General features: G+C 32.1%; 1 protein-coding gene across 2 annotated transcripts in view; it reads right to left on the bottom strand.

Moving 5' to 3' along the window:
- Positions 1 to 22,351, bottom strand: part of LOC111416400 (uncharacterized) — a 168,706-nt gene that overhangs the window by 7,945 nt on the left and 138,410 nt on the right. For both annotated transcript variants that reach the window (XM_023048405.2, XM_071197358.1), the window contains exons 3-4: positions 11,365 to 11,435; positions 10,717 to 10,818 (exon numbers count right to left, since the gene is read on the bottom strand). In XM_023048405.2, coding sequence (XP_022904173.1) covers positions 10,717 to 10,818; positions 11,365 to 11,433 — 171 coding nt within the window. In that variant the 5' untranslated portion in view covers positions 11,434 to 11,435. The remainder of the gene's footprint in view (positions 1 to 10,716; positions 10,819 to 11,364; positions 11,436 to 22,351) is intronic.

Below are 22,351 nucleotides of genomic sequence, written 5' to 3'. Positions count from 1 at the left end.
CACTACGCGAACTGTATGGCGGCGTTTGGTAGATAGTGGACTGCGCGCGCGTCGTGCGATACAGCGGATTCCAGTAACACCCGAGCACCGCAGCATACGTCACAAGTGGGTCGACGCTAGACATTAGTAGGTTGCCGAGTAGAGGGACATTTTGTTTTCCGACGAATCAAGATTCGAATTGAGCGCCGGTGATGCGCGAATTTTAGTTCGTCGGAGACGTGGTAATCGTCTACTCGAGCAGTGCGTGCAAGAATGCCCTATCCACCGACAACCGAGCATTATGGTTTGGGGTGCTATTACACATGGTGGACGTACACGTCTGCTGCGTGTATAGCAGACCATGACGGATCAACGATACGTAGATGAGGTGCTACGGTCCGTTGTGCTTCCCTACGTTCGGCGGCTTCCAGGTCTGCTATACAAGCACGACAACGTACGACAGCACATCGGGCGTGTTGTACAGACCTTTATGGAAGAGCACCGTATACGAATGCTTCCATGGCTAGCTAGGTTTCCGCATCTGAATCCGATCAAACATGTTTGGGAAATGACTAGTCGGAGACTTCTACGTTATCCAGCTTCCTCGGCTAACGTTGAGGAGCTATGGAGGCGAGTTGAGGTGGCATGGTTGGCCATCCCTCTTGCTACAATACAGCGACTTATAGACTCCATGCCACGTCGTGTAGCGATGGTACGCGAAGCTCACGGGGGATACTGTCGCTATTGATGTTTCTCCTCCCAGCAGAGTTGTACCGCTCTCCATGTAAGAGTAAGTTACACTACTTTAATACTACTTCCATACCAAATTTTATTGCGCTGGACAAACGTGTTCAGATTATACAGGGTGTGCTCGTGAATTATTTCCAACAGTGTAATTCTTGTAGTTTTCGACTGAAGATGAGGTAATACCTCGAAACTAGTATCGAAGCATATAATAAAAAGCAAGTAAGAGGTTAATTTTGATTTTTCATTATTCTTTGAAGTAATTATGAAATTGTAGTCATTCAGAATAGTTTTGGTTTTCTCAATATAGTTTTGTTTATGCATTATTACCAAACCTGCATTTTTATCTGGTTTTGCAATCGTGATATTTCATTTCTTGATTTTCTTTTTCCATTCTTCTCTAATTCTCTTCTCTTTTATTTTCTCTCTCCCTCCCATTATTCTTTTTGAATAGTCTCTTATTAATGCTTGTTGGAGTTCTTTTTGTAAATCGTCTCTATTAGGTATGTTCTTTGTCATTGCTTCTAACTCTATGGTTATTCTTCTTAGGTTAAGTTTCGTTGGTAACGCATATTTTGATCCTTTATTAAGTATTTTTATCTCTTGTTGGTTAAATTTTATATTTATCAAATTTGTAATTCTTTTATGAAAATTGTTTTGGTGTGTGTTGACGTTGTTGTCTCTTTGTGATTCATTGGTCCTCATTTGTCTTATTAGGCTGTACACAATACTTTTGCAATATCATAATATTGCTTTTGCACTACTTTTAAGCTAGTCATTGCTGCTTTTGTGAAATTGGGACTTAAATTCCGTGGATCGATTCATTAGGGGTAACTCCGGAAAATGAAACAATTGTGTCGATTTGATGGAGTTCTATGAATCTATGCTTTAGAGAATCTATGAGCTCTTCACTATTACTCTTGACTATTGCTCTTGGGAATCATGAGGTTTAGGGGAATTTATTTTGACTAGATAGGTATCAATAATATGATCGTGATTGGTGATTCTAGTATTAATTTGATCAGATTTTTTGTTTGGTAGCTGGCCTTATTCTCACATTAGGAACTTGAATAGGTGCTTTGAACCTGTTTTTGCACTTGGGTGACAAAGCAACATATCCTTCTTGGCAACTTTGACTTGCACTTTTCTAAGTATTTTGTGTATTGGCTTTTCCTGTGTATTTATCAATGCAGTATGAACATTCATAGTATTTATTAAATGATACCAGAAATGGTCTTAAATCGGGTTCGTTATTATTCGTATTTTGTATGTGGGATTATTTGTGGCCCTCGAAATTATTCTTTTGCAATATCTATGAGTAATTTTATTTAAATTCAGCAGGTTTAAACTATACGTAGGGAATCTCATCTTCATCAAATTTGATTTAAAATGGTTCTTATATCATTTCGATATCTCAATTACTTCCCAATGAAACGAAAATAGAAATAATCGATTTAATTAAGAAACATTAATAATTTTACTTTAAAAGTAAGCCCAAAGTTTTTAATCCATTTTCGTAAAAGACAATATTCAAAGTTCATAGTCAAGTTTTACTCAATTACAACATGATGAACGCGTACTATAATTATCAATAGAAGCAAAGTTACCTATGTAGTTGATGATATTAAATGCACTAATAGTCAACCTATCATCCTCTCGTGTAGTTTCAAATACAATTATCTGTGAACCGAATTATCGCGATTTCCGGTTCGCTAATAAAGCAAAGATAATTATGTCGCGCGCAGACGTAGCCTCTAGTTAGTAATGGGAGAGAAAACCGTCATGAACAATAAACTAATCCCAAACTAATGTCACCGTTAAGCGGGAACAGATTACGCTAAGCTACAATGAACCTTAACCCCGTTGGCTGTTACCATATTTGCCATGAGCATCTGCCCGACGCCCTATTAGCCGACAATATCGGAATACGGATTACAGGGGAATTATAATTTTCAGGAAGCTAGAATGTGCTAACAAAATCCACACATAGCTCTGTCTGAAAATGATAACGAAACGAGGTGTGTTAGGTAAAAAGGGGAACGATGAAATTGTTTGAAATGTTTTTATCCCATGGGGGAAACGGAGGGTTTAAAAATTTTTAAACAGGGAACGGTGGAACAATTTTCGCACTAATTAACCCGGTTAGTCCCAAAAGTCAGTTAAAATTTATATTATACGTTTTCACATTTCCCTTTTTTTTAAGGGAAGTTTAAAACTATTTTTTGCTAACAAACTTTTTTAACAAAATAATTTAATCCAACATACATAAATTATGCAAAACTTAAAAGTAAGTCCACTTATAAAATCATATTAGGTGTCCACTCGATGCCACGTTAAATATTGACTTGCAAAATCCATCTCTATCGGTAAACATTTGCACCGAACTGCCGTAGGCAGATGGCGTTGTGGTCACATGTCAATTAGGAAGTCGACCGAATAACTTTCCCAGCGCATCAAACCCGCCCTGAAATCAGAAAGCTAAAACCGAATGCTGATTCGATATTTGTTCGTAAAATAGGTGACGAAGTGGTGTCGTCGACGCAGTCCCTCATTGCCGGAAGAGTCGAGTTCGTATTGGAAAGTTTTCCGAGAGGGCGGGCTTAAGGGCTTATTTCCGGAAAATTGTTTACTTCCGTTCTGGAAAACACACTTATCCTTCAATCCACCCGTCCCGTTCCAGTCAATTTAGGCGCTCGTCTGCCGGAGGAAGTAGACTCCGAGATTTGCAAATAAATTCGATGGAAATTGCATGTGCGAGCTTTTCCTGTTCAGGAAAACATTGAAAATATTTACTTTGTTCGATGCGTTGTTTTAATTTTTTTGTTTTCGTCGACGTCTTTCGTCCTTTGGGATGTAAACATTCACTTTTGTGGACAAAGAGACATGTGTTTAATGAGATTGGAGCGTTTACTTCCTTTGTGGGCTTATCAAAACGCCAAAGGCAGGGTAAACAGGAAAGTAGAGAGGTTGACAGAGATAAACATCAAAGCCAGATATTTCCTTGTTATTTTATCAGTTTATGTACCGCATTCTAAATCGGCAGAATAAATGGAAATTAATTTATCTCATTTTAAAATTCATACAATTTACATAATTCATTCATAAAATGTAGTTGATCAAATAAGTAGGCAAAAACATTAAATTTTATTTTTCTTGAAAATGGTTTGGTTTTAAGCATTGAAATAAGAGCACCTTTTTGATGTAGAATACTCTGAAGAATCCAAATTTGTGCTCCAACCTACGATTGAATCAGTAGAACACAAATTAAGAGGGATAAAAATGCATAATTGAGGAAATCGCGAAAGAATTGCACATTGATTATTCCCACCCCAATAACTACTACGCCACTGCTTTAATTTTCATTTCGAATATAAATTTGGATTCCTCGAACATTTCCACATAGGAAAATTGTTATTCTCATATTCCCAAATTAAAACGTTTTAAAAAGAATATATTTAAGTTATATTAAACAAATAATTTTTCAACTAAAAAAGGGGTAACCACAAAACCTTCTTTTTCTTAAAAAAGGTTTTGTTTTAAGCTTTGAAATAAGAGTACCGTTTTGATGTAAAATACTTCGAGGAATCCAAATTTGTACTCCAACCTACGATTGAATGAGTAGAACACAAATTAAGAGGGATGGAAATGTATAATTGAGGAAATCGCGAAAGAATTGCACATTGATTACTTCAACCCCTATAGCTTCGACGCCACTGCTTTAATTTTCATTTCGAATATAAATTTGGTTTCCTTGAACATTTCTACATAGGAAAAGTGATATTTTCATATTTAAAAATTAAATCGTTTTTAAAAAGAAATGTGAAATGGTGTTTAACAAATAATTTCTCAATTAAAAAGTGGTTATACACAAAATTTTCTTTTTATTAAAAACCGTTTGGTGTTAAGCTTTGAAATAAGAGTACTTTATTTGATGCAAAATACTCTGAGAAATCCAAATTTGTACTCCAATCAACGATTGAATCAGTAAAATACAAATTAAGAGTGATAAAAATGCATAATTGAGGAAATCGCGAAAGAATTACACATTGATTATTCCAACCCCAATAACTACTACGCCACTGCTTTAATTTTCATTTCGAATATAAATTTGGATTCCTCGAATATTTCTACATAGGAAAATTGATATTTTCATATTCCAAAATCAATCGTTTTTAAAAAGAAATGTTTAAATGGTGTTAAAGAAATAATTTCTCAACTAAAAAATGGTTAATCACAAAATTTTCTTTTTATTAAAAACTGTTTGGTGTTAAGCTTTGAAATAAGAGTACCGTTTTGATGTAAAATACTCCGAGGAATCCAAATTTGTACTCCAACCTACGATTGAATCAGTAGAACACAAATTAAGAGGGATGGAAATGTATAATTGAGGAAATCGCGAAAGAATTGCACATTGATTATTTCAACCCCTATAGCTTCGACGCCACTGCTTTAACTTTCATTTCGAATATAAATTTGGATTCTTCGAACATTTCTACATAGGAAAATTGATATTTTCATATTCCAAAATTAAATCCTTTTAAAAAGAATATATTTAAGTTATATTAAACAAATAATTTCTCAACTAAAAATGGGGTAACCACAAAACCTTCTTTTTCTTAAAAACGGTTTGGTGTTAAGCTTTGAAATAAGAGTACTTTATTTGATGCAAAATACTCTGAGAAATCCAAATTTGTACTCCAACCAACGATTGAATCAGTAGAACACAAATTAAGAGCGATAAAAATGCATAATTCAGAAAATCGCGAAAGAATTACACATTGATTATTCCAACCCCAATAACTACTACGCCACTGCTTTAATTTTCATTTCGAATATAAATTTGGATTCCTCGAATATTTCTACATAGGAAAATTGATATTTTCATATTCCAAAATTAAATCGTTTTTAAAAAGAAATGTTTAAATGGTGTTCAACAAATAAATTCCCCACTAAAAAATGGTTAATCATAAAATTTTCTTTTTATTAAAAACGGTATGGTGTTAAACTTTGAAATAAGAGTACCTTTTTGATGTTATTATTTTGAAATTATTCAAAGTTGCAGAAATAAGAATGATCTTAAACTCAGATAAACCATTACATAAATCTACATATATCATAACTATCAGTCAAGTAAACCTTTTTGAGGTTTTACTCCTAAAGAGAATACAACTTATCATGGAAAGAAAGAACTGATCTCAGATTATCAGATGAGCTTCAGAAATAAACACTCAACTGTGGAGCAGATCTGGAGATTTCATAGAATATTCAGTGTTTCTGATGATTATTCTACATAGAGGTACTATACAATAAAGCAAGGTGCCTATTCTAATCTTAAACAAATTGGTGGTACAGTACCACAAGGCTAGAGATCCAGAACTAGAGTGTTCTAGAATCTATGGCACACCTTATTTGATAGAAATTAAATGCTAATATAACTGTTACTAATTTCGCCAATAACACTTCATTTTCGTAATAAGAAAAGCAAACATGGACGAAAAAATGGAAAATAGAGTTTAACGTTTCGAAGTTAACTCACATTGACTTTAATAGCAGAAGAGCGGACCATATCTACATATTCATAAATGGATCTATAGTTCCATATGCCAATACAGCCAAATATCTTGATTTTACTGATTTTATTTTATCATCAGCCAGTACATTACCTGATTAGACAAAACTCCACTCCGTCTCTGCAAAACAAAGTAGTGGGAAATAGTGTAATTTTTGGTATATTTGTAATAGTGACCACTACGGAGATTTCAAGATGAGCACTATTCAACGTTTTATTGTTAAATATACCATTAGGAAAGTGATCAACGTCGGGGACATTCAGTCATTGCATACAATGTAGGCTGAATTAGATAACTAAAAAAGATTAAACCTTTTGAATTGGTGAACTGACAAAACGGATAAAAGCAAACTACAGTGCAAATTGTTACACGTTAGTTAATTACGTAATTGTATTGAATTGGACATTATAGGTGTTCCTATAAAATTTTTTGCACAGTTTGATCGCTGATATTTATTCTTGTATGTAAACGATATCAGGTTGATGTTATTGAGGTCTTTTTGACATACACTTTCAGGTACAGGAATAATATTTTCCATTGAACGAGCGGAACGATGATAAAAAACTTGTCTATTGCCTATTAACATGGTAGTCGATAAAACTTTTTTGTCGACTGTTTCGCGTGACTTTTTTTGTGCTTTTGTTTTGTTTCATCGCAATGTAAGTTTTTAGTTATATTTTGATTGAATCTAATTTGATGTTGTATTTAGTTGAAATTTCACCCTGAGGAAGCTTTAATATAAAGCGTAATATTGGTGAATTAAGAAAATTGCCGGTTTATTGTAACCTGATCCTATCCCTGGAACAATATTTTTCACGTTGTTGCTAATGGAACAAAATGTCCTGCTGAAAGAACTTTACAAATTTTCTTAAATCGTTATCAGTTGGTGATTCATTTCTATCAAATTATTGTCACATCCTTTATATTTTTGGAGTTGCAGAATTGTGACTTAAATGACAAATCTCTCCCAGGTATTAAAAATAATCCACTTGTTCTATCTCCTGTCACTCAATTTTTATGTGTAGGTCCTTCATATTTCCGGCAAATACCACAATGTCGTCTACAAATACTTCTTGAGGTACCTGCTAGTTTCTTTGCTAGCGGTTTATATTTCTTAATGACATCGTCCATAAATATGATAAACAGCAACGGGTTGAGATTCATCCTAATTGTTGTAATCCTATTTTTATTGTAAATGTTTCTGATATCAAATTATTTCTTATGTTTTCAGAAAAACAGGCAATAATATTCTTTATGATAAGAAAAATGGCAAGTTTATACCATTTTCGAAACTTGACTAAACAGGTCATCTTTTAAAATTACTTGCCAAGGGTGTTGTACTACTCCTTTTTTTAGAAATCATGTGTCAAACTTGATAGACATAAATTCTTTCAACCTTAACTCAATCAAATTAATATATTTTTTTGCAAAACTAACGATTTTTGTTGTTTGATCTGTGACTTCTACAGTAGCATGGTTCATCAGGAATGCATTATTAAAAAAATCACTATTAAATTACGAACATTTCTGAACGTAGTACCTAAAGATATGATGTACAGGACCGATTTTTAACGTTTTTCAAAAATATATCTATTACTACTTAACTAAGAAACATGGAATTTTTTTCTCAATTTTACCAGAACAGGTATGGGTTGGCCTCTCACCCAGTGCCCGCTTGACGTTGAGTTTCGGGACAGCCTGTATATATAGCTTCGGCTGATGATGGGAAACTGAGTTTTTCCCGAAACTGGTACCGTTAAAATAAATTATAAAAAAAGCAAGTAAGAAGTTTCATTTTCCATTTTCAAAACTTTTTATCTTTATTACTTCGTACATTTTATCTTTTTCAAATCTTTTAAGCATTTCTTGTTACCTTCTATGTTTTCACTTTCCATACGAATCCTAGTTTTCCACTTTCCTATTCATTTCTCGCCCCAATTTCTCTGCTGTTTCTCTATCTCTCAATTTATACGTTTTGATCGTATGATTTGTATTAACAATTAACGGAGAAACTATTAGATGGAACGACTCGGACGAACCGGTTACATATCTTGGCATATTCCTTGACACCAAAAAGTTAATCAAGGTTACGGAAAGTTGAGACAACTGTATCCCTTGATAAACAGGAGAACAAGACTTAAATGCGAAAACACTATTCTAATTTATAAAACACTCATTCGACCACTCATCACCTGTGCCTGCGTTGTCTGGGGAAACTCGGCTAAATCAAATCTTAATAAGGCGCAGGTTTTACAAAACAAAATACTACGCATAGCAGTAGATTCCGAGTGGTATATCTCTAATGATCAACTACACAACGAATTAAAAATTGATAGTATGACAGCCTTTATATCTAAAATGACTTCCCGGTTTCACGAACGCATACAATACACAGAAGTACTACAGCCATACAACCTCAACAAAAAGAACATCTACTGTCGTCTTAAAATTAAACTACCACAAGACATCTACTTGATTTAAAAATACGTTAAATGTTAACATCCAATTTGACTTATGTTTATTATTTTGTAAGTGACGAGGTCCTTTTAGTTATGTAATGTGACATTTATTTAGAATAAGAAAAAGCCTTGTATAGTAATGTTAATTTACTGGTGTAGCAATAAAAGTACTTATGATTTACCGTTTTTTTTTTCTGTATGTGATTTTGTTGTTTGCATTGTTCTCTCTCACTACCAATTTCTGGTCCTCTTCTTACTCTTACATCTTTTATATCCTGCTTGTGTTTGCTTTCTATTAGTATGTAATCGATTATTGATTTTTCGTTTCTGTTTTGTACTTCCTTTGTAAATTTATGAATTTCTCTGGGTGGCTAAAATGTATTTGTTATCATTAGATTATTCCGAAGATAAAAGTCCAGCATTCGTCTTCCATTATTATTCTTAATCTTCATGTTTTCTCATAAACGTTTTATATTTCTCATTATATATTTCAAGTTCAAAGTTTTTGATGAATATAACTTTGTCTTTAAGATAAACATGTAAAATAGTAATGTTTCATAACAGAGCACGTAGATTATGCGTTAGTTCGACATAAATATTTTTAGGGATTCTTCGGGGTGTATTCATACAAAGATATGGGTTAAGCAAAGATTATGTCAGTGGAAATTAATGGCATAGAGGAATTCTGTCAGTATTACAATCATCTACAAAATGCTAATATCGGTGGTTACATAGTAAATGATCTCGTAACTTAAATTCAAGTTCACAAGATAATAGCTGACGTCAATAAGCAGCTGGGAAACGTTTCATAAGTTTTGACATCAAATAATCAATATTATGTTATTAGAGATTGCGCACTTTATTTGATCTTTAGAAGTCTATAATTATTACATTGTTGAAATTACAAACTACATTTATGCATTATTTTTATGTTAAATATTACATTATAATTCATTAAAATATTCATCGATTTACATAATGTTTAAAATCATTATCGTTCCTTATTTTCCTTAACTCAACGTTATTTCTCTAAAAGAAGTTTTATTTGAAGAGATACGAAGTTTACGGAGGCCTAAAGTTGGGGGTACTGGAGATGAGAACTTCTTTATGGTCTGTAATGATAATTAAGGTTCGAGAAAATTACCTTTCATTAGTGGTTATATTTTGTCCTACGACTTCGAGATAACTTTTACGATTACGAAATGAAATTTTCTCTCGAAACTTCTCCATAGATTTTTTTGTTTTAATCTAATCTTTTATACCCATAATGTTAAAATGAAAATTAATAGAAAATTTTTGATAGATTTTCTCGTTTATATGGAGGTTTAAATTTTTTTTAAGGAACTAGTTTCGGGTTTCACGGTTATTTGTACACGGAAGTGTCGCCGAACATTTCAGTTTTAAAGCCCGGGAGATCTTTACCTTTGTAAGGCCATGAAAAATGTATAGCGTACGTAATCTCCAGGGCGGTTGCACTGCCCTCTGGGTTGAAGATATTGGAAGAAAAACCGGCGGACCTTCGGTAAAGGCCGACACGAACTTTTAGCGGCTATTTTCTGGTCTAGATTTCCTCTTTCAACGTGTCGCCGCATGAATTATTCATGGTGCAAGTGTACGGAAACTTCCCCGTGGGCAAAACGTTTCTTTTACGTCCGAATAGATACAATATTCTACAATATCCTCTTTTAAAATTACCTTAAAATTTAATAAATTTATAACAAAAAATGTTAAAAGATTAATGTAGCATTCTTTGTAAAAGTATAAATCTTTTAAATTGATGGGATGATGTAGGACATAAAGGAACAAATACTTTCCTGAAAAGAACGAACTAATGATGCCACTAGGAATTTGAACCTAGCGTTTGCGGAGATTTAAAATGTTCAAAGAGCCTTTATGGGAATAGATAATGTATTATTCTTTTTGGGTTCTACTAATGTTAAAATGTTTTTTTTTCAATCTCTTACCTCAATAGCTGGATTCAATTTATGCTTCAACTTCCCCCTGGGTTTATATTTCACCATCTCCCTTCCCGCTGGTGAAGCAAACAAATTGGCCAGATCCGTACTCTGGAAAATGTAAACCCGTTTAATCAAGTAAACTACATTATTTAACTTTATTAAAATTTCGTTAACAACTATTGCAATTAACTTTCTGTTTCATTATGAATACACCTAAGTCCGCTTTTTGTTTTTGGCGAATACAGTGCCATCTTGAAGTGAATTTCTAACTTTACCAAGCTCGCTAATAGTAATGTTTGTTAGCGAACTTCACCCATTTCCTGAATGAAACAACTTTAGGTTTTGGGATCGGCGGTAAGCTTAGGATGTTCTGCCTTCGAGGATGTACGACGGCAAAACGAGTAAATATTCCATTATATCCTTCATTATTAAAGTCGTTTGCTTCGTGAATATTAAAGCGGATTTTTTTTTCTTTTCGGGGATTTATTTACACCGAGTTATTAAATTTTCCAACTCACTCTGCGTGTAGATTTTAATAAGGTTTTAAAGAGATTAAAGTAGTTAAAAATGTTAATTTAATTTAATAACTTGGATTTACATAAATATCAAAATATTCACAAAATACTTTTAAAAATGAGAATATAAAAAACTTACCTCCGATTTTGTATTTGTCTCGAGGAAATATATATCTTTGTGTGCGTATCCAATTATTTCGCCTTTCATGGCTGCAACAAAAATAAAATACAACAAATTAGACTGGAAATAATTATACCGGTTTCGAACATCGTTGATGAAGACATGCAACAGATTTCTGAGGTTTCAAGTTTTCCCAGTTATTGTTGGTTTCGTCATGGAGACAAGTTGGACAAGTTTAACATCGTTATTACGGGTGTTTCTTAACGGGTTGAAACAAACGTTAACGAGAATTTCGCTTCATGATTGCCTTCATACACGACTGAAACTGCAAAATAAACTAGCGGATCAAAGTTAATGATCTCTGAAAAGACCTAATCCCCAGCACATGTAAAATATAATCTACAACGTGACAATATACTATAGTTTCAACCGAGAAAAAGACAGAGAGATTTAATCAAAACGCTATTTAATAATGTAATGATTTATCTAAAGTAAACTTATCAATAAAGTAAGAAGATAAAAATTAACGTCATATCAAGTAACAGAACAATTATTAACGAATATAAAACATATAGAGATGTCAGCACCATCATCAACGCAGAAACTGTTGAGTATTGCCCAAAGACAACACAAACTGCCTCTAATGTAAGAACAATAAATAAATATATGTATATAAAATCTGAAATGGTAGGAATCATGACTTATGATGGAAGGTCTGGGAAGAAAAAGAGCTCCAAGTCTAGATTAAATAAAAATAGAATATAACGTTAATTGTTGTAATATAAACGATGTTTCAAAACTTGGAGGTGGTAAAACGATCGGGTTATTATTGATTTAGTCGTGGGATGGTAGTGGGTTATGTAATTGGTGATAAATGTTCTAAGAACGAAAAAAGATACTGGTAGCAAAAGTCTAAAAGGGTTTTCGTCTGAGCATTCTTTCACTTATAAAATTTGCTCCTACTTCAGCACACTGGGTGTCTCTTCTGCGTCCTGTAGTATGTTTTCTTGAAAGCTTTATCACATGGTGTTATCACTAATTTTGTTACATATTCTGGCTCCTATCTTGTCAGATCAACACCAAGAGAGCTTTGGCCGGATATTAAAAACCTATTACTTAATATTCCACCATTCACAGGAATTAGTATCTCTTTTAGGTGTTGGACACTGCAGATAATAATTAACTTCAACCCCAATAGGACTTTTCTCATTGAAAACAACTTTATTTATATTAGGTTTGTCATTAGCAACCTCATTGTAACAATATCAATACGATATATAAAATCTCTTGTTGCAACAAACCGTTTTGAAAAATCACTTGTAGTTCTTGAGAAATAAAATTTTGAAATAATCGAAAATTTTTTCGAATTTTGCAATTTTCGCCGATTAAGTTTTAAAAATTCGTACAAAATCCAGTTCTTGGAATATGAGTATGAAAATTTCCCAAAGTGTCAATAAGAGTGTCCTCTTTCCAATAAACCAACACGTTTTGAAAAATAACTTTTAGTTTTTGAGGAAACAATATTTGAAGATTTGATAAAATTTTCGATGTTGCAATTTTCATCGATAATTTTCAAAATTCGCTATAAAATTGATTTCTTGAAGGATCCTTGTGGAAATATCACTAATTATTAATTAAAGTATCCTCTTTTTAATGCAAATAGCCGTTTTGAAACATCACTTTTAGTTCTTGAGAAATAAATTTTCGAAATAACCGACAATTTCTTCGAATTTTGCAATTTCCGCCGATTAAGTTTTAAAAATCCGTATAAAATCCATTTCATGAAATATGAGTATGAAAATTTCCTAAAGTGTTAATAAAAGTGTCCCCTTTCCAATATACCAATCCGTTTTGAAAAATAACTTTTAGTTTTTGAGAAAACAATATTTGAAAATGTGATAAAATTTTCGATGTTGCAATTTTCATCGATAATTTTCAAAATTCGTTATAAAATTCAATTCTTGAAGGATCCTTGTGGAAATATTACCAATTATTAATTAAAGTATCCTCTTTTTAGAGTTGCTTCGTGAGTTAAATCAGCATCAAAAAAGTTCATTTTGTATCTTGGATCCAAATAAGTTGACATATCTTATCAGCTTTCTTATTAATTTCATTTTTATTCAAATATCGCAATAATGTGGCAATGTAGGGTATCACTTCAGAAATGCATCAGAAGTTATAGCCATAATGGCCGGATAGATATACCGGATAACCGGATATCTGGCCGAAGGGCATGCCGAATATCCGGTAATATTATTGTAGGTATTGATTAAGCAACGCAAGTTGTTTTTTGTCATTCATTCATCTAGTAAGCTTCCTCTTGTATTGGTTTAAGTGTCTTCAACCACAACATTTCTTCTAAATTTAGTATCACTAAATTTCTTTTTTAAATTTTTGTGGCTTCCATCCTTGAGTAAGCTTTTATTCCACGCTTTCTCTAAGTTTCACTTTGCGTCCCGGTCCCTCATCTGCCCCGATTTGTTTCCATGCTTCTCCTTTCCTATCTCTATTTTGGTCGTCTATTTCCTTCACTTCATTTAGAATTTCACCTTCTTCTATGCCTTTCTCTTGAGTTTCATTCTTTATTCATTTTGTATTCTTTTTGCTTTTGTACCAGGAACTTTATTCAGGTTTATTGATTCAGGTTTTATGTTTTTATCTCTCTTTTCTCCTGTGTTTAGTATGACGATAGTCCAGTTATCTTTTCTCTTTTTTTCGTAGCTTTTATTAGCACTCTTTCATCCTTTTTTCTTGTTATTACCTCTACCCTTTCTGTCTCTTTTCTCAATTTAATTTGTTTCTTGATTCTTCTTATCACTTCTTTATAAGTCTCTCCTTGTTTCGCAACGATTTATATTTTTCTTCGATCTAGCCTAGCGTTTTAGTCGCTGTTGTAAATATATCTATGTTTATGTTTTTGAAAGCAATTCAACCATTTTTCTTAGTCCTTCCTATGAGTGTTATTTTAAATAGTGTATAGTAAACTTTTCTTCTGTGATGCTTTTTCCTTCATGGCTTCAAAACTTCAACTAGTAGTTTAAATTTTGTGTAAATTGATTGCTGCCAAATCGGATTTCCCTCTACAATATTTATTCGTTTTTAGTGTTTTTTTTTAAGTTCTTTATTTTATTATTCTTTATTATATAACAGTCTTCGTATTTACCCGCACATCTTTACCTTTCCTTTCTCGGTTACTATTTGTGTTTCTTCACTTCATATTTACTCTTGCATTTCTGCTCGTTCTATAATTTTCTCTAATCATTGTAGTTCTCCCACAGCATCTTTTATTTCTCCTTTTGTTTTATGTTCTAAATTTTTCTTAGTATTATTATTAGTTCCAATATTTTAGTTATTTCTAGTCACTAAGCTTATTCGTTGCCATGCATAACGCTGCTTCGTTTTGTGTTTGGTCATCTTTCTCTCCACCTTGTTCTTTTCTAAAATCTTTGCCCTCTTCATTAACTCTGACTGTTTGATACCCCTTCTTCTGAAATCCAACCCAATTCTACACATAATCGTCTGAGGATTGATACATTCCCTGACCTTATCTTCCAGTTGCTTCCCTAGATAGGGTCGAAATATAACTTGACTCTATTGCAGTTAAATCATTTCTGCCATAATTTTTTGATTAAGTTCAACTATCTCACTTTAATATAAGTATTCAACCTTTTTTATATCTAATTCTTCACCATAGGGCTTCTCATAACATATTGCTTGGTAAGCCTTGGAGTCACCTATTTAAGGCAGTGAACATATTCAGATCACCTGCTCCAGAAAAATTATCATAACGACCCTTTCTATGATTTTTTCACTGATTTCCATAGCCTGATCTCTTAAGATTTGCATTTAGATATAAAACACAAACATTTGGACAAAATGTCATTATCGACAACGCTTTTATGATGACCAGAAACGCAATTGGCCATCAATTATAAAAGCAAAGTGCCAAATTGTTTCTTAAAACAAGATAAAACTACTATTTATTATAGAATAAAACAGCCGCTAGTTCGTCTAAAAATTGTTCAGTACTTATGATGAAAAACGAAAATAAGATAGCTATCGAAAAACTGCTCGATAAGTAACTTGAACTAATTATGTGAAGCATAACTATGCAAAACTGGAACCCGGTTGGTCCACTTTACAATGAAGTGACGCGTCTTCCTTAGACGTCTTCGTTCTTTTGATACCTATATCAGGAGTTTCAATCTCCTGCGTTGAATACTAGCATCAATATTTGCAGCAATTTTGCATGGTATAGTGGTTCGTCTACAGAGCTGTAAAGATAACGTTGTCCACGTGGGATGATATCTTTCATTTTTTGTACTGAATCATAGTTGCTGCAAACTGCTAAGCCATTGTATTATTATCTCATTACACCTATTCAAGTTTATGGCTTTGTCAGAAATTTTCTCTAGCATACTGGCTTCGTAATTCGAATGCATTACTATAATAGAATTCCTAGGAAATCCTAGAATTGCTAGGATTAGTGGATGATACGCAGAAGCAAAGTTTTTTAAACCGGTTCAAAAATTGTTTTCGACGCATTTATCGTTTCATACACGTTTTAAGTTCATAACTCTTCATCCATCTGGTAATGTTTTAATTAACTTTTAATTTTTTTGTCGTAATGAGTAGTCAAGAATTGTTTTGATGTATTTCAACTGTCCCGATTTCACTTAACTATAATGTAAGTAAATTTAGAGGTTGTTTTTTCTTGTTAGTAACTTCGTTGTTTTTTTGTAATTGCCTGTAGAAGAAACAATAAAGTTTCGAAATATTGCAAGTAATAATTTAGTTACTTTTTTGGTCTGATCGCCGCACTCACTAATCCTACCGTATAGCCAACAGTTTTTGCGAACAAATACTCCGCCTCACGCTATAATAGAACCTTCACAGCTATGTCTTCGAATAGCAACCCATAAACAACATCTTCATAATTACATCTTTCTGATTTCTAGTTTCTTTATGCGAGGTAAAGGTTTTTAAAGGTTTCAATTCAAGAAGAAATTGAAAGAATTTCGTTTGCGATGTTACTAAGACTGATACAAATCTTCGAAGGACTGATGTTAAATCTATATCTCTCGTACAGGTCATCATTTGAACGATGTAATGTTTAAAACTTAAAGTAAATAAATTTATTTACTTTTACATATGGAAAAATATACCTTTTTGATGATATCTCGTACCATTTTGAATTTTTCTTTGAAAAACTTCTGCTGAATTCTGCACAATACCTTAATGCATAACGCATAAGTTGTAAGATTTGTATTTACTCCAGCAGATTGACCTCTAACATAATTAATACAAGTCGTATTAATTACTTAATTACGGATTGATTAGAGGTCAATCCAGCAGATTGACCTCTAACATAATTAATACAAGTTTGTACATTGCGTTCATTGAGCTAATTAGCCCGTACAAGTGTTTATCCACTTTGGAGATTTCAATAAGAATCATTAATGTATGTTTTAGTCCATTAAAGATATCGCAGCTACTTTGGATTTTGAAAATGTCTGCTTGTCACCTCTCAATGGGTACCAGATCATTTCTTCTTTGAACTCCATTTGGTGTTACAACCCTTTACTCTATTTGGGGCTGAATTCATAGTTTTAGTTTCAAAGGGATAGTTTTATCTTCTTCGTTACGATAATATCAATGACAATTCTTTAAACAGTTTTATAATCGAACATTTTTGTGAAATTTCAAAAAGAAATTTCGTTTGAATTCCCCTTTAATTAAAAATCCTTAAGTTTGATCACAATTATAAAACTTATTATTTTCTGGTAGATACTCGATGTGAACTTCTTAAACTTTTCGACGTCTAACATCTCCCTACAAATTAAGTTGATCTCTTTAGATTTAAATTCTTCAAGTTTAGTTGGTCTTTATTAAATTTATAAATAGATTTAGTTACCCTGGTACTTTACGCAAATAGCTACTTGAAAGATAACAACGTGGTATTTTAGATATTGTCAAGTTGTACATAGTTTAGTAGTTGCATTGTTGCGTGTCAACGTAAATGGAATGTCCACGATAGTTTAGTTTAGAACGTTTGTGGTATTTTGGTCTCTAATGTTAATTAATTTCCGGTAAATCTTGAGGATAAACTTATTAAAAGATTAAAAATGTGAATGCATAAAAAATAAAACATAAAATGTAGATAACACGTGCGATATCTGCTTTAAATCGGATGTAAACGTTGAAATGTCGGAAGCGGAAAAGCATAAATTAAACCGTATGTCAAGATAAAATGTAGTATTGGGTTTTTAATAAATACTGGGCAATAGCTGTGGCGATAAAGGAAATGGAGACCAATAAAACCCAATAAACTGAAATCCCGGCCCCAAACAAAAATAAACGTGGTGAATATATACACACACAAACCAGCATATGTGAATGGGAAAAAACCTCTCGATCGATGCGTTATTTCAATCCATACGCTCGAATTATTTTTTCATCGAACAAGCGATTTTCTGCAAAATGCGTTCCCATCAAAATGTGGACACTGCGTAGATTGTCCGGTTATATAAATCGGTCATCAAGGACCGGTAGCAATTTTCAACACAAAAGGACTTTTTATTACACTGAAAAAGGAAGACGCAACATCAAAGAAAAACCTAAAATAAACCTTTTCATCGTACTCCCACTTTTTTAAAGTACATATCATTTTCCATTTTTTTTCATACATACAATCCCTAAAAATAACAAACACAACCCGGTGTATACCTATATAGTGAGTTTCGCATCAGAGGGACGTTGATGGGCGTAGCGGTCCAAAAGGGAGCTCCCTTTATGTCCTCTATGTATTAACGCAGACATACGTTCGAACGTGTTCGCGATGCTCCCGGCTACAAACACGTAAAGCGAACGTTATGTAACAACAAAGTTGTTGAGATGCTTTCATTTCGGCTACGCAGCATTCCGTTTGTGCCGTATGAAAAATTAGATGAAAAGACTTAATTGGAGTTGAAATTGCAAACTAAAAAAAAATTCATTTACAAAATAAAACTAGGCACACAAATTTATAAATAGCGTATGTTTAAAAAAAAAAAATTGCGAACAGACGAGATATTAGTTTGCAAAATAATCGCTACAACTATTTCGTGCATATTTATATTTTTTTATTTCTGCATAAGTTTGTGGCATTAAAGTGAAAAACATTTAGGTCCGTACAGTTACACTCCCCAACATAAGCATGTTGATACTGCCATAATTTTGTACTATTTATATACTAATTTTGTACTACATTAAAAAAATTTGTAGTAATCATTTAGTATTTTTTTTATATGTCAAAGTGGGGGGTGTAGCTGAACGTTCAGTTACACTCCCCCTCCATATACAACTTCCCTTTCAAGATATCAGCATTTTGATAGTGCCATAATTTTGTACTACATCAAAAAATTTTGTACTAATTATTTAGTATATTTTTTATATATATCAAAGTGGGGGGTGTAGCTGAACGTTCAGTTACACCCCCTTTTAAGATATCAGCATTTTCATTGTACCATCGTTTTGTGCTGTTTATGTACTAATTTTGTACGGCATTAAAAATTTTTGTACTAATCATTTAGTATATTTTTTATATATATCAGAGTGGGGGGTGTAGCTGAACGTTCAGTTACACCCCCCTTTTAAGATATCAGCATTTTGATGGTACCATCGTTTTGTGCTATTTATGTACTAATTTTGTACGGCATTAAAAATTTTTGTACTAATCATTTAGTATATTTTTTATATATATCAAATTGGGGGGTGTAGCTGGACGTCCAGTTACACCCCCCTTTTAAGATATCAGCATTTTGATAGTGCCATAATTTAGTGCTATTTATGTACTAATTTTGTACTATGTTAAAATTTTTGGTACTAATCATTCATATTAAAATAATAAACAAATAAATATAACTTCTTATCTTGCAAAATTCAATTTATTTTAACGGAACCGGTTTCGACTAGTTTTACTTAGTCATCTTCAGCCGAATCTACAATTATATTTTAATTACAATTTAATAATTAAAAGTTAAAATTCTTATAGAACTTACGGTCAATAAAATAAAATCAACATCACAAAGAGCAGACATATAAATAAAATTTTAAAAAATGTGAAATTACACTTGAAAATATAATATATAAATAAATAAACTGTAAAAAGACAAAACCACATAAGTTCTTACACAAACGATGTACAAAATAACACTAAAATGGATGACCTGTAAAACTTGTATGAAAAAACACATGCCAAGATAGAAACAGGTAAACGAAATGAAAATGCGGCGATTTCGAAAATAAAATCAAATATTTCTTAGACATTGAAAAAGCGGTGTAAACTTCATATCCAATTGATCATTTAACATGATGTAGTTTTTATTTTAACTGTGTTTTGCAATTTCTAATGCTTCCAAAAGATCTAAGCAAAAACCTTTATCACGTTTGTGAATAAGTTTTATATTTTCATAAATTAATTTTGTGTCCGGTTTATGGTTATAGTCAAATGGTTAAGATATGTTGATGATATTTTCTGTGTTTGGGAGGGAGATCTAACCACGTTAAATGAGTTTCATAATCATATTATTATTATTATATTATTATCAACTTCACGATAACTTAAAATTTACCATGGAATTAGAAAGAGATAATATCTTGAACTTTTTGTATTTAGCTATAATCAAAATCGATAACACAATACATTTCGATGTGTATAGAAAACCATCTTCAATTTCTACAATAATCTCATTCGATTCAAATCATCCTTTTTCGAATAAAATGGCAAGCTTTAGATTTCTCATTAATAGACTCTTTAGTTATCCTCTTTCCACAGTAAATCAAAATAAGGAATTGAATTTCATTTTTGAATTGGCTAAAAGTAATAACTATCCTGTAAGAACCATTAACAATCTAATTAACAAAATTAAAGCACAACATGATCCTTTGTTTACGAAAGATACACATAATAAAATATACAGATCACTTCCTTTCAATCACTTCACTTTATCGCTTAAAAAAGTCTTTTCGGAATATAATATAAACTTAACTTTCTCTAATAATAGCACTATTCTGAATCTATTATCTAATTTTCACTTTAATAAATACAACATACTTAAGGAATGTGGAGTTTATTCTATCAATTGTTATAATTGTAACAGTATATAGGTGGGACAAACAGGACGAAAGCTAGAGAACAGAATAATAGAATGCAACTCTAACGTGTATAAACATACAGTACAAACCGGACACAAAATAAATTATGAAAATATAAAACTTATTCACAAACGTGATAAAGGTTTTTGCTTAGATCTTTTGGAAGCATTAGAAATTGCAAAACACAGTAAAAATAAAAACTACATCATGTTAAATGATCAATTGGATATGAAGTTTACACCGCTTTTTCAATGTCTAAGAAATATTTGATTTTATTTTCGAAATCGCCGCATTTTCATTTCGTTTACCTGTTTCTATCTTGGCATGTGTTTTTTCATACAAGTTTTAAAGGTCATCTATTTTAGTGTTATTTTGTACATCGTTTGTGTAAGAACTTATGTGGTTTTGTCTTTTTACAGTTTATTTATTTATATATTATATTTTAAAGTGTAATTTCACATTTTTTAAAATGTTATATATATGTCTGCTCTTTGTGATGTTGATTTTATTTTATTGACCGTAAGTTCTATAAGAATTTTAACTTTTAATTATTAAATTGTAATTAAAATATAATTGTAGATTCGGCTGAAGATGACTAAGTAAAACTAGTCGAAACCGGTTCCGTTAAAATAAATTGAATTTTGCAAGATAAGAAGTTATATTTATTTGTTTATTATTTTAATATTTGAACGAAACTTGCAACATGGATATCAACAGTACTAATCATTCAGTTTACATTTTATACAATTGTCCCAACTTTTTGGTACCCCCTTTTTTCTCTTAAACTATAACTACCACAGATTTAAATGTAACGATTTTTCATTCCATGGAAAGACGAAGGAGAAACGCATTTTAAAAAACGCGAATTGTTTAACGCTAAAATAATCTCAAATTGATGGCAGAAATTTTAGTGTACACAACACTTGCGCATTTGATTCTGTCAGTTAGTTGTTTTTAAAATCATTGAGAAATGAACATACCAGAGGAATTGTTGAAAATTGGGATAATTGCAATAATTTCAAATACTTGATTAAATTGTATAACAATGGTAAAGAACTTTTCAGTTGACATGAGGTTTGTCCCAACAAGCCAGAAAACCACTCAAAAACGGTTTTAGAATAAAATATAATAGCAATTCGGTTTCTGGAACATTTTTGTTCGCATAACTCAGTACACTCAGTGACTTGAGCTAACATGACTACTCTCAATTCAACTACCGTAATAACATAATATTTCTGCAATCTTTACTAAATAGTTATTTATGTATTAAAGCAATGATAAATAAATAATTAATGGCACGTTTGTATAACAATATACGTTTTTTAATACTCACGTGCCTTTATTACAGTTTAAAAAAGACCGGCTTTAAAGCATTGATACATAAATAACTATTAAAGATATCACACAATAAAAAATACTGTAATGATTAACTTATTGATTTATATCCGCATATTTAAGGTATTGTGTCCAACACATATTCTACAAGGACAAAAATTTGGAAAGATATAATGCCTGAAAAGAATCAAAGAGTGGTAGGCGAAACGACCATTTTAAAATGTGAATTTTCGGTGGGTGTGCTTGTACCACTTTTATTTAAGGGAAATCCGCTTCTCATGGAAAAGCGACATTGTATGGGCTGCAATTGGTCACAAAACTTTCCAATACAAAGTTTAGCTGTGAACACCGACAGTATAAAATTTTTAGAAAAAACTTGTATGGAAATTTGTGAAGAAAAAAGGTTTCCTTGTGTGCAATGCGGCAAAAATGCTGCAAGTAAAATTGCATATTACGGTAAGTGTCTTGTTAAAACAAGGCTCGCAATTTTTGTTTGCTCAATAACCTCTAAAATACAACTGAGACCATTTTGAAT

The sequence above is a fragment of the Onthophagus taurus genome, chromosome 7, assembly GCF_036711975.1.
Source record: "Onthophagus taurus isolate NC chromosome 7, IU_Otau_3.0, whole genome shotgun sequence".
NCBI classification, from domain to species: Eukaryota; Metazoa; Arthropoda; class Insecta; order Coleoptera; family Scarabaeidae; genus Onthophagus; species Onthophagus taurus.
The sequence above is the reverse complement of the archived record's forward strand: the minus strand, read 5'-3'. Positions and strand labels throughout refer to the sequence as shown.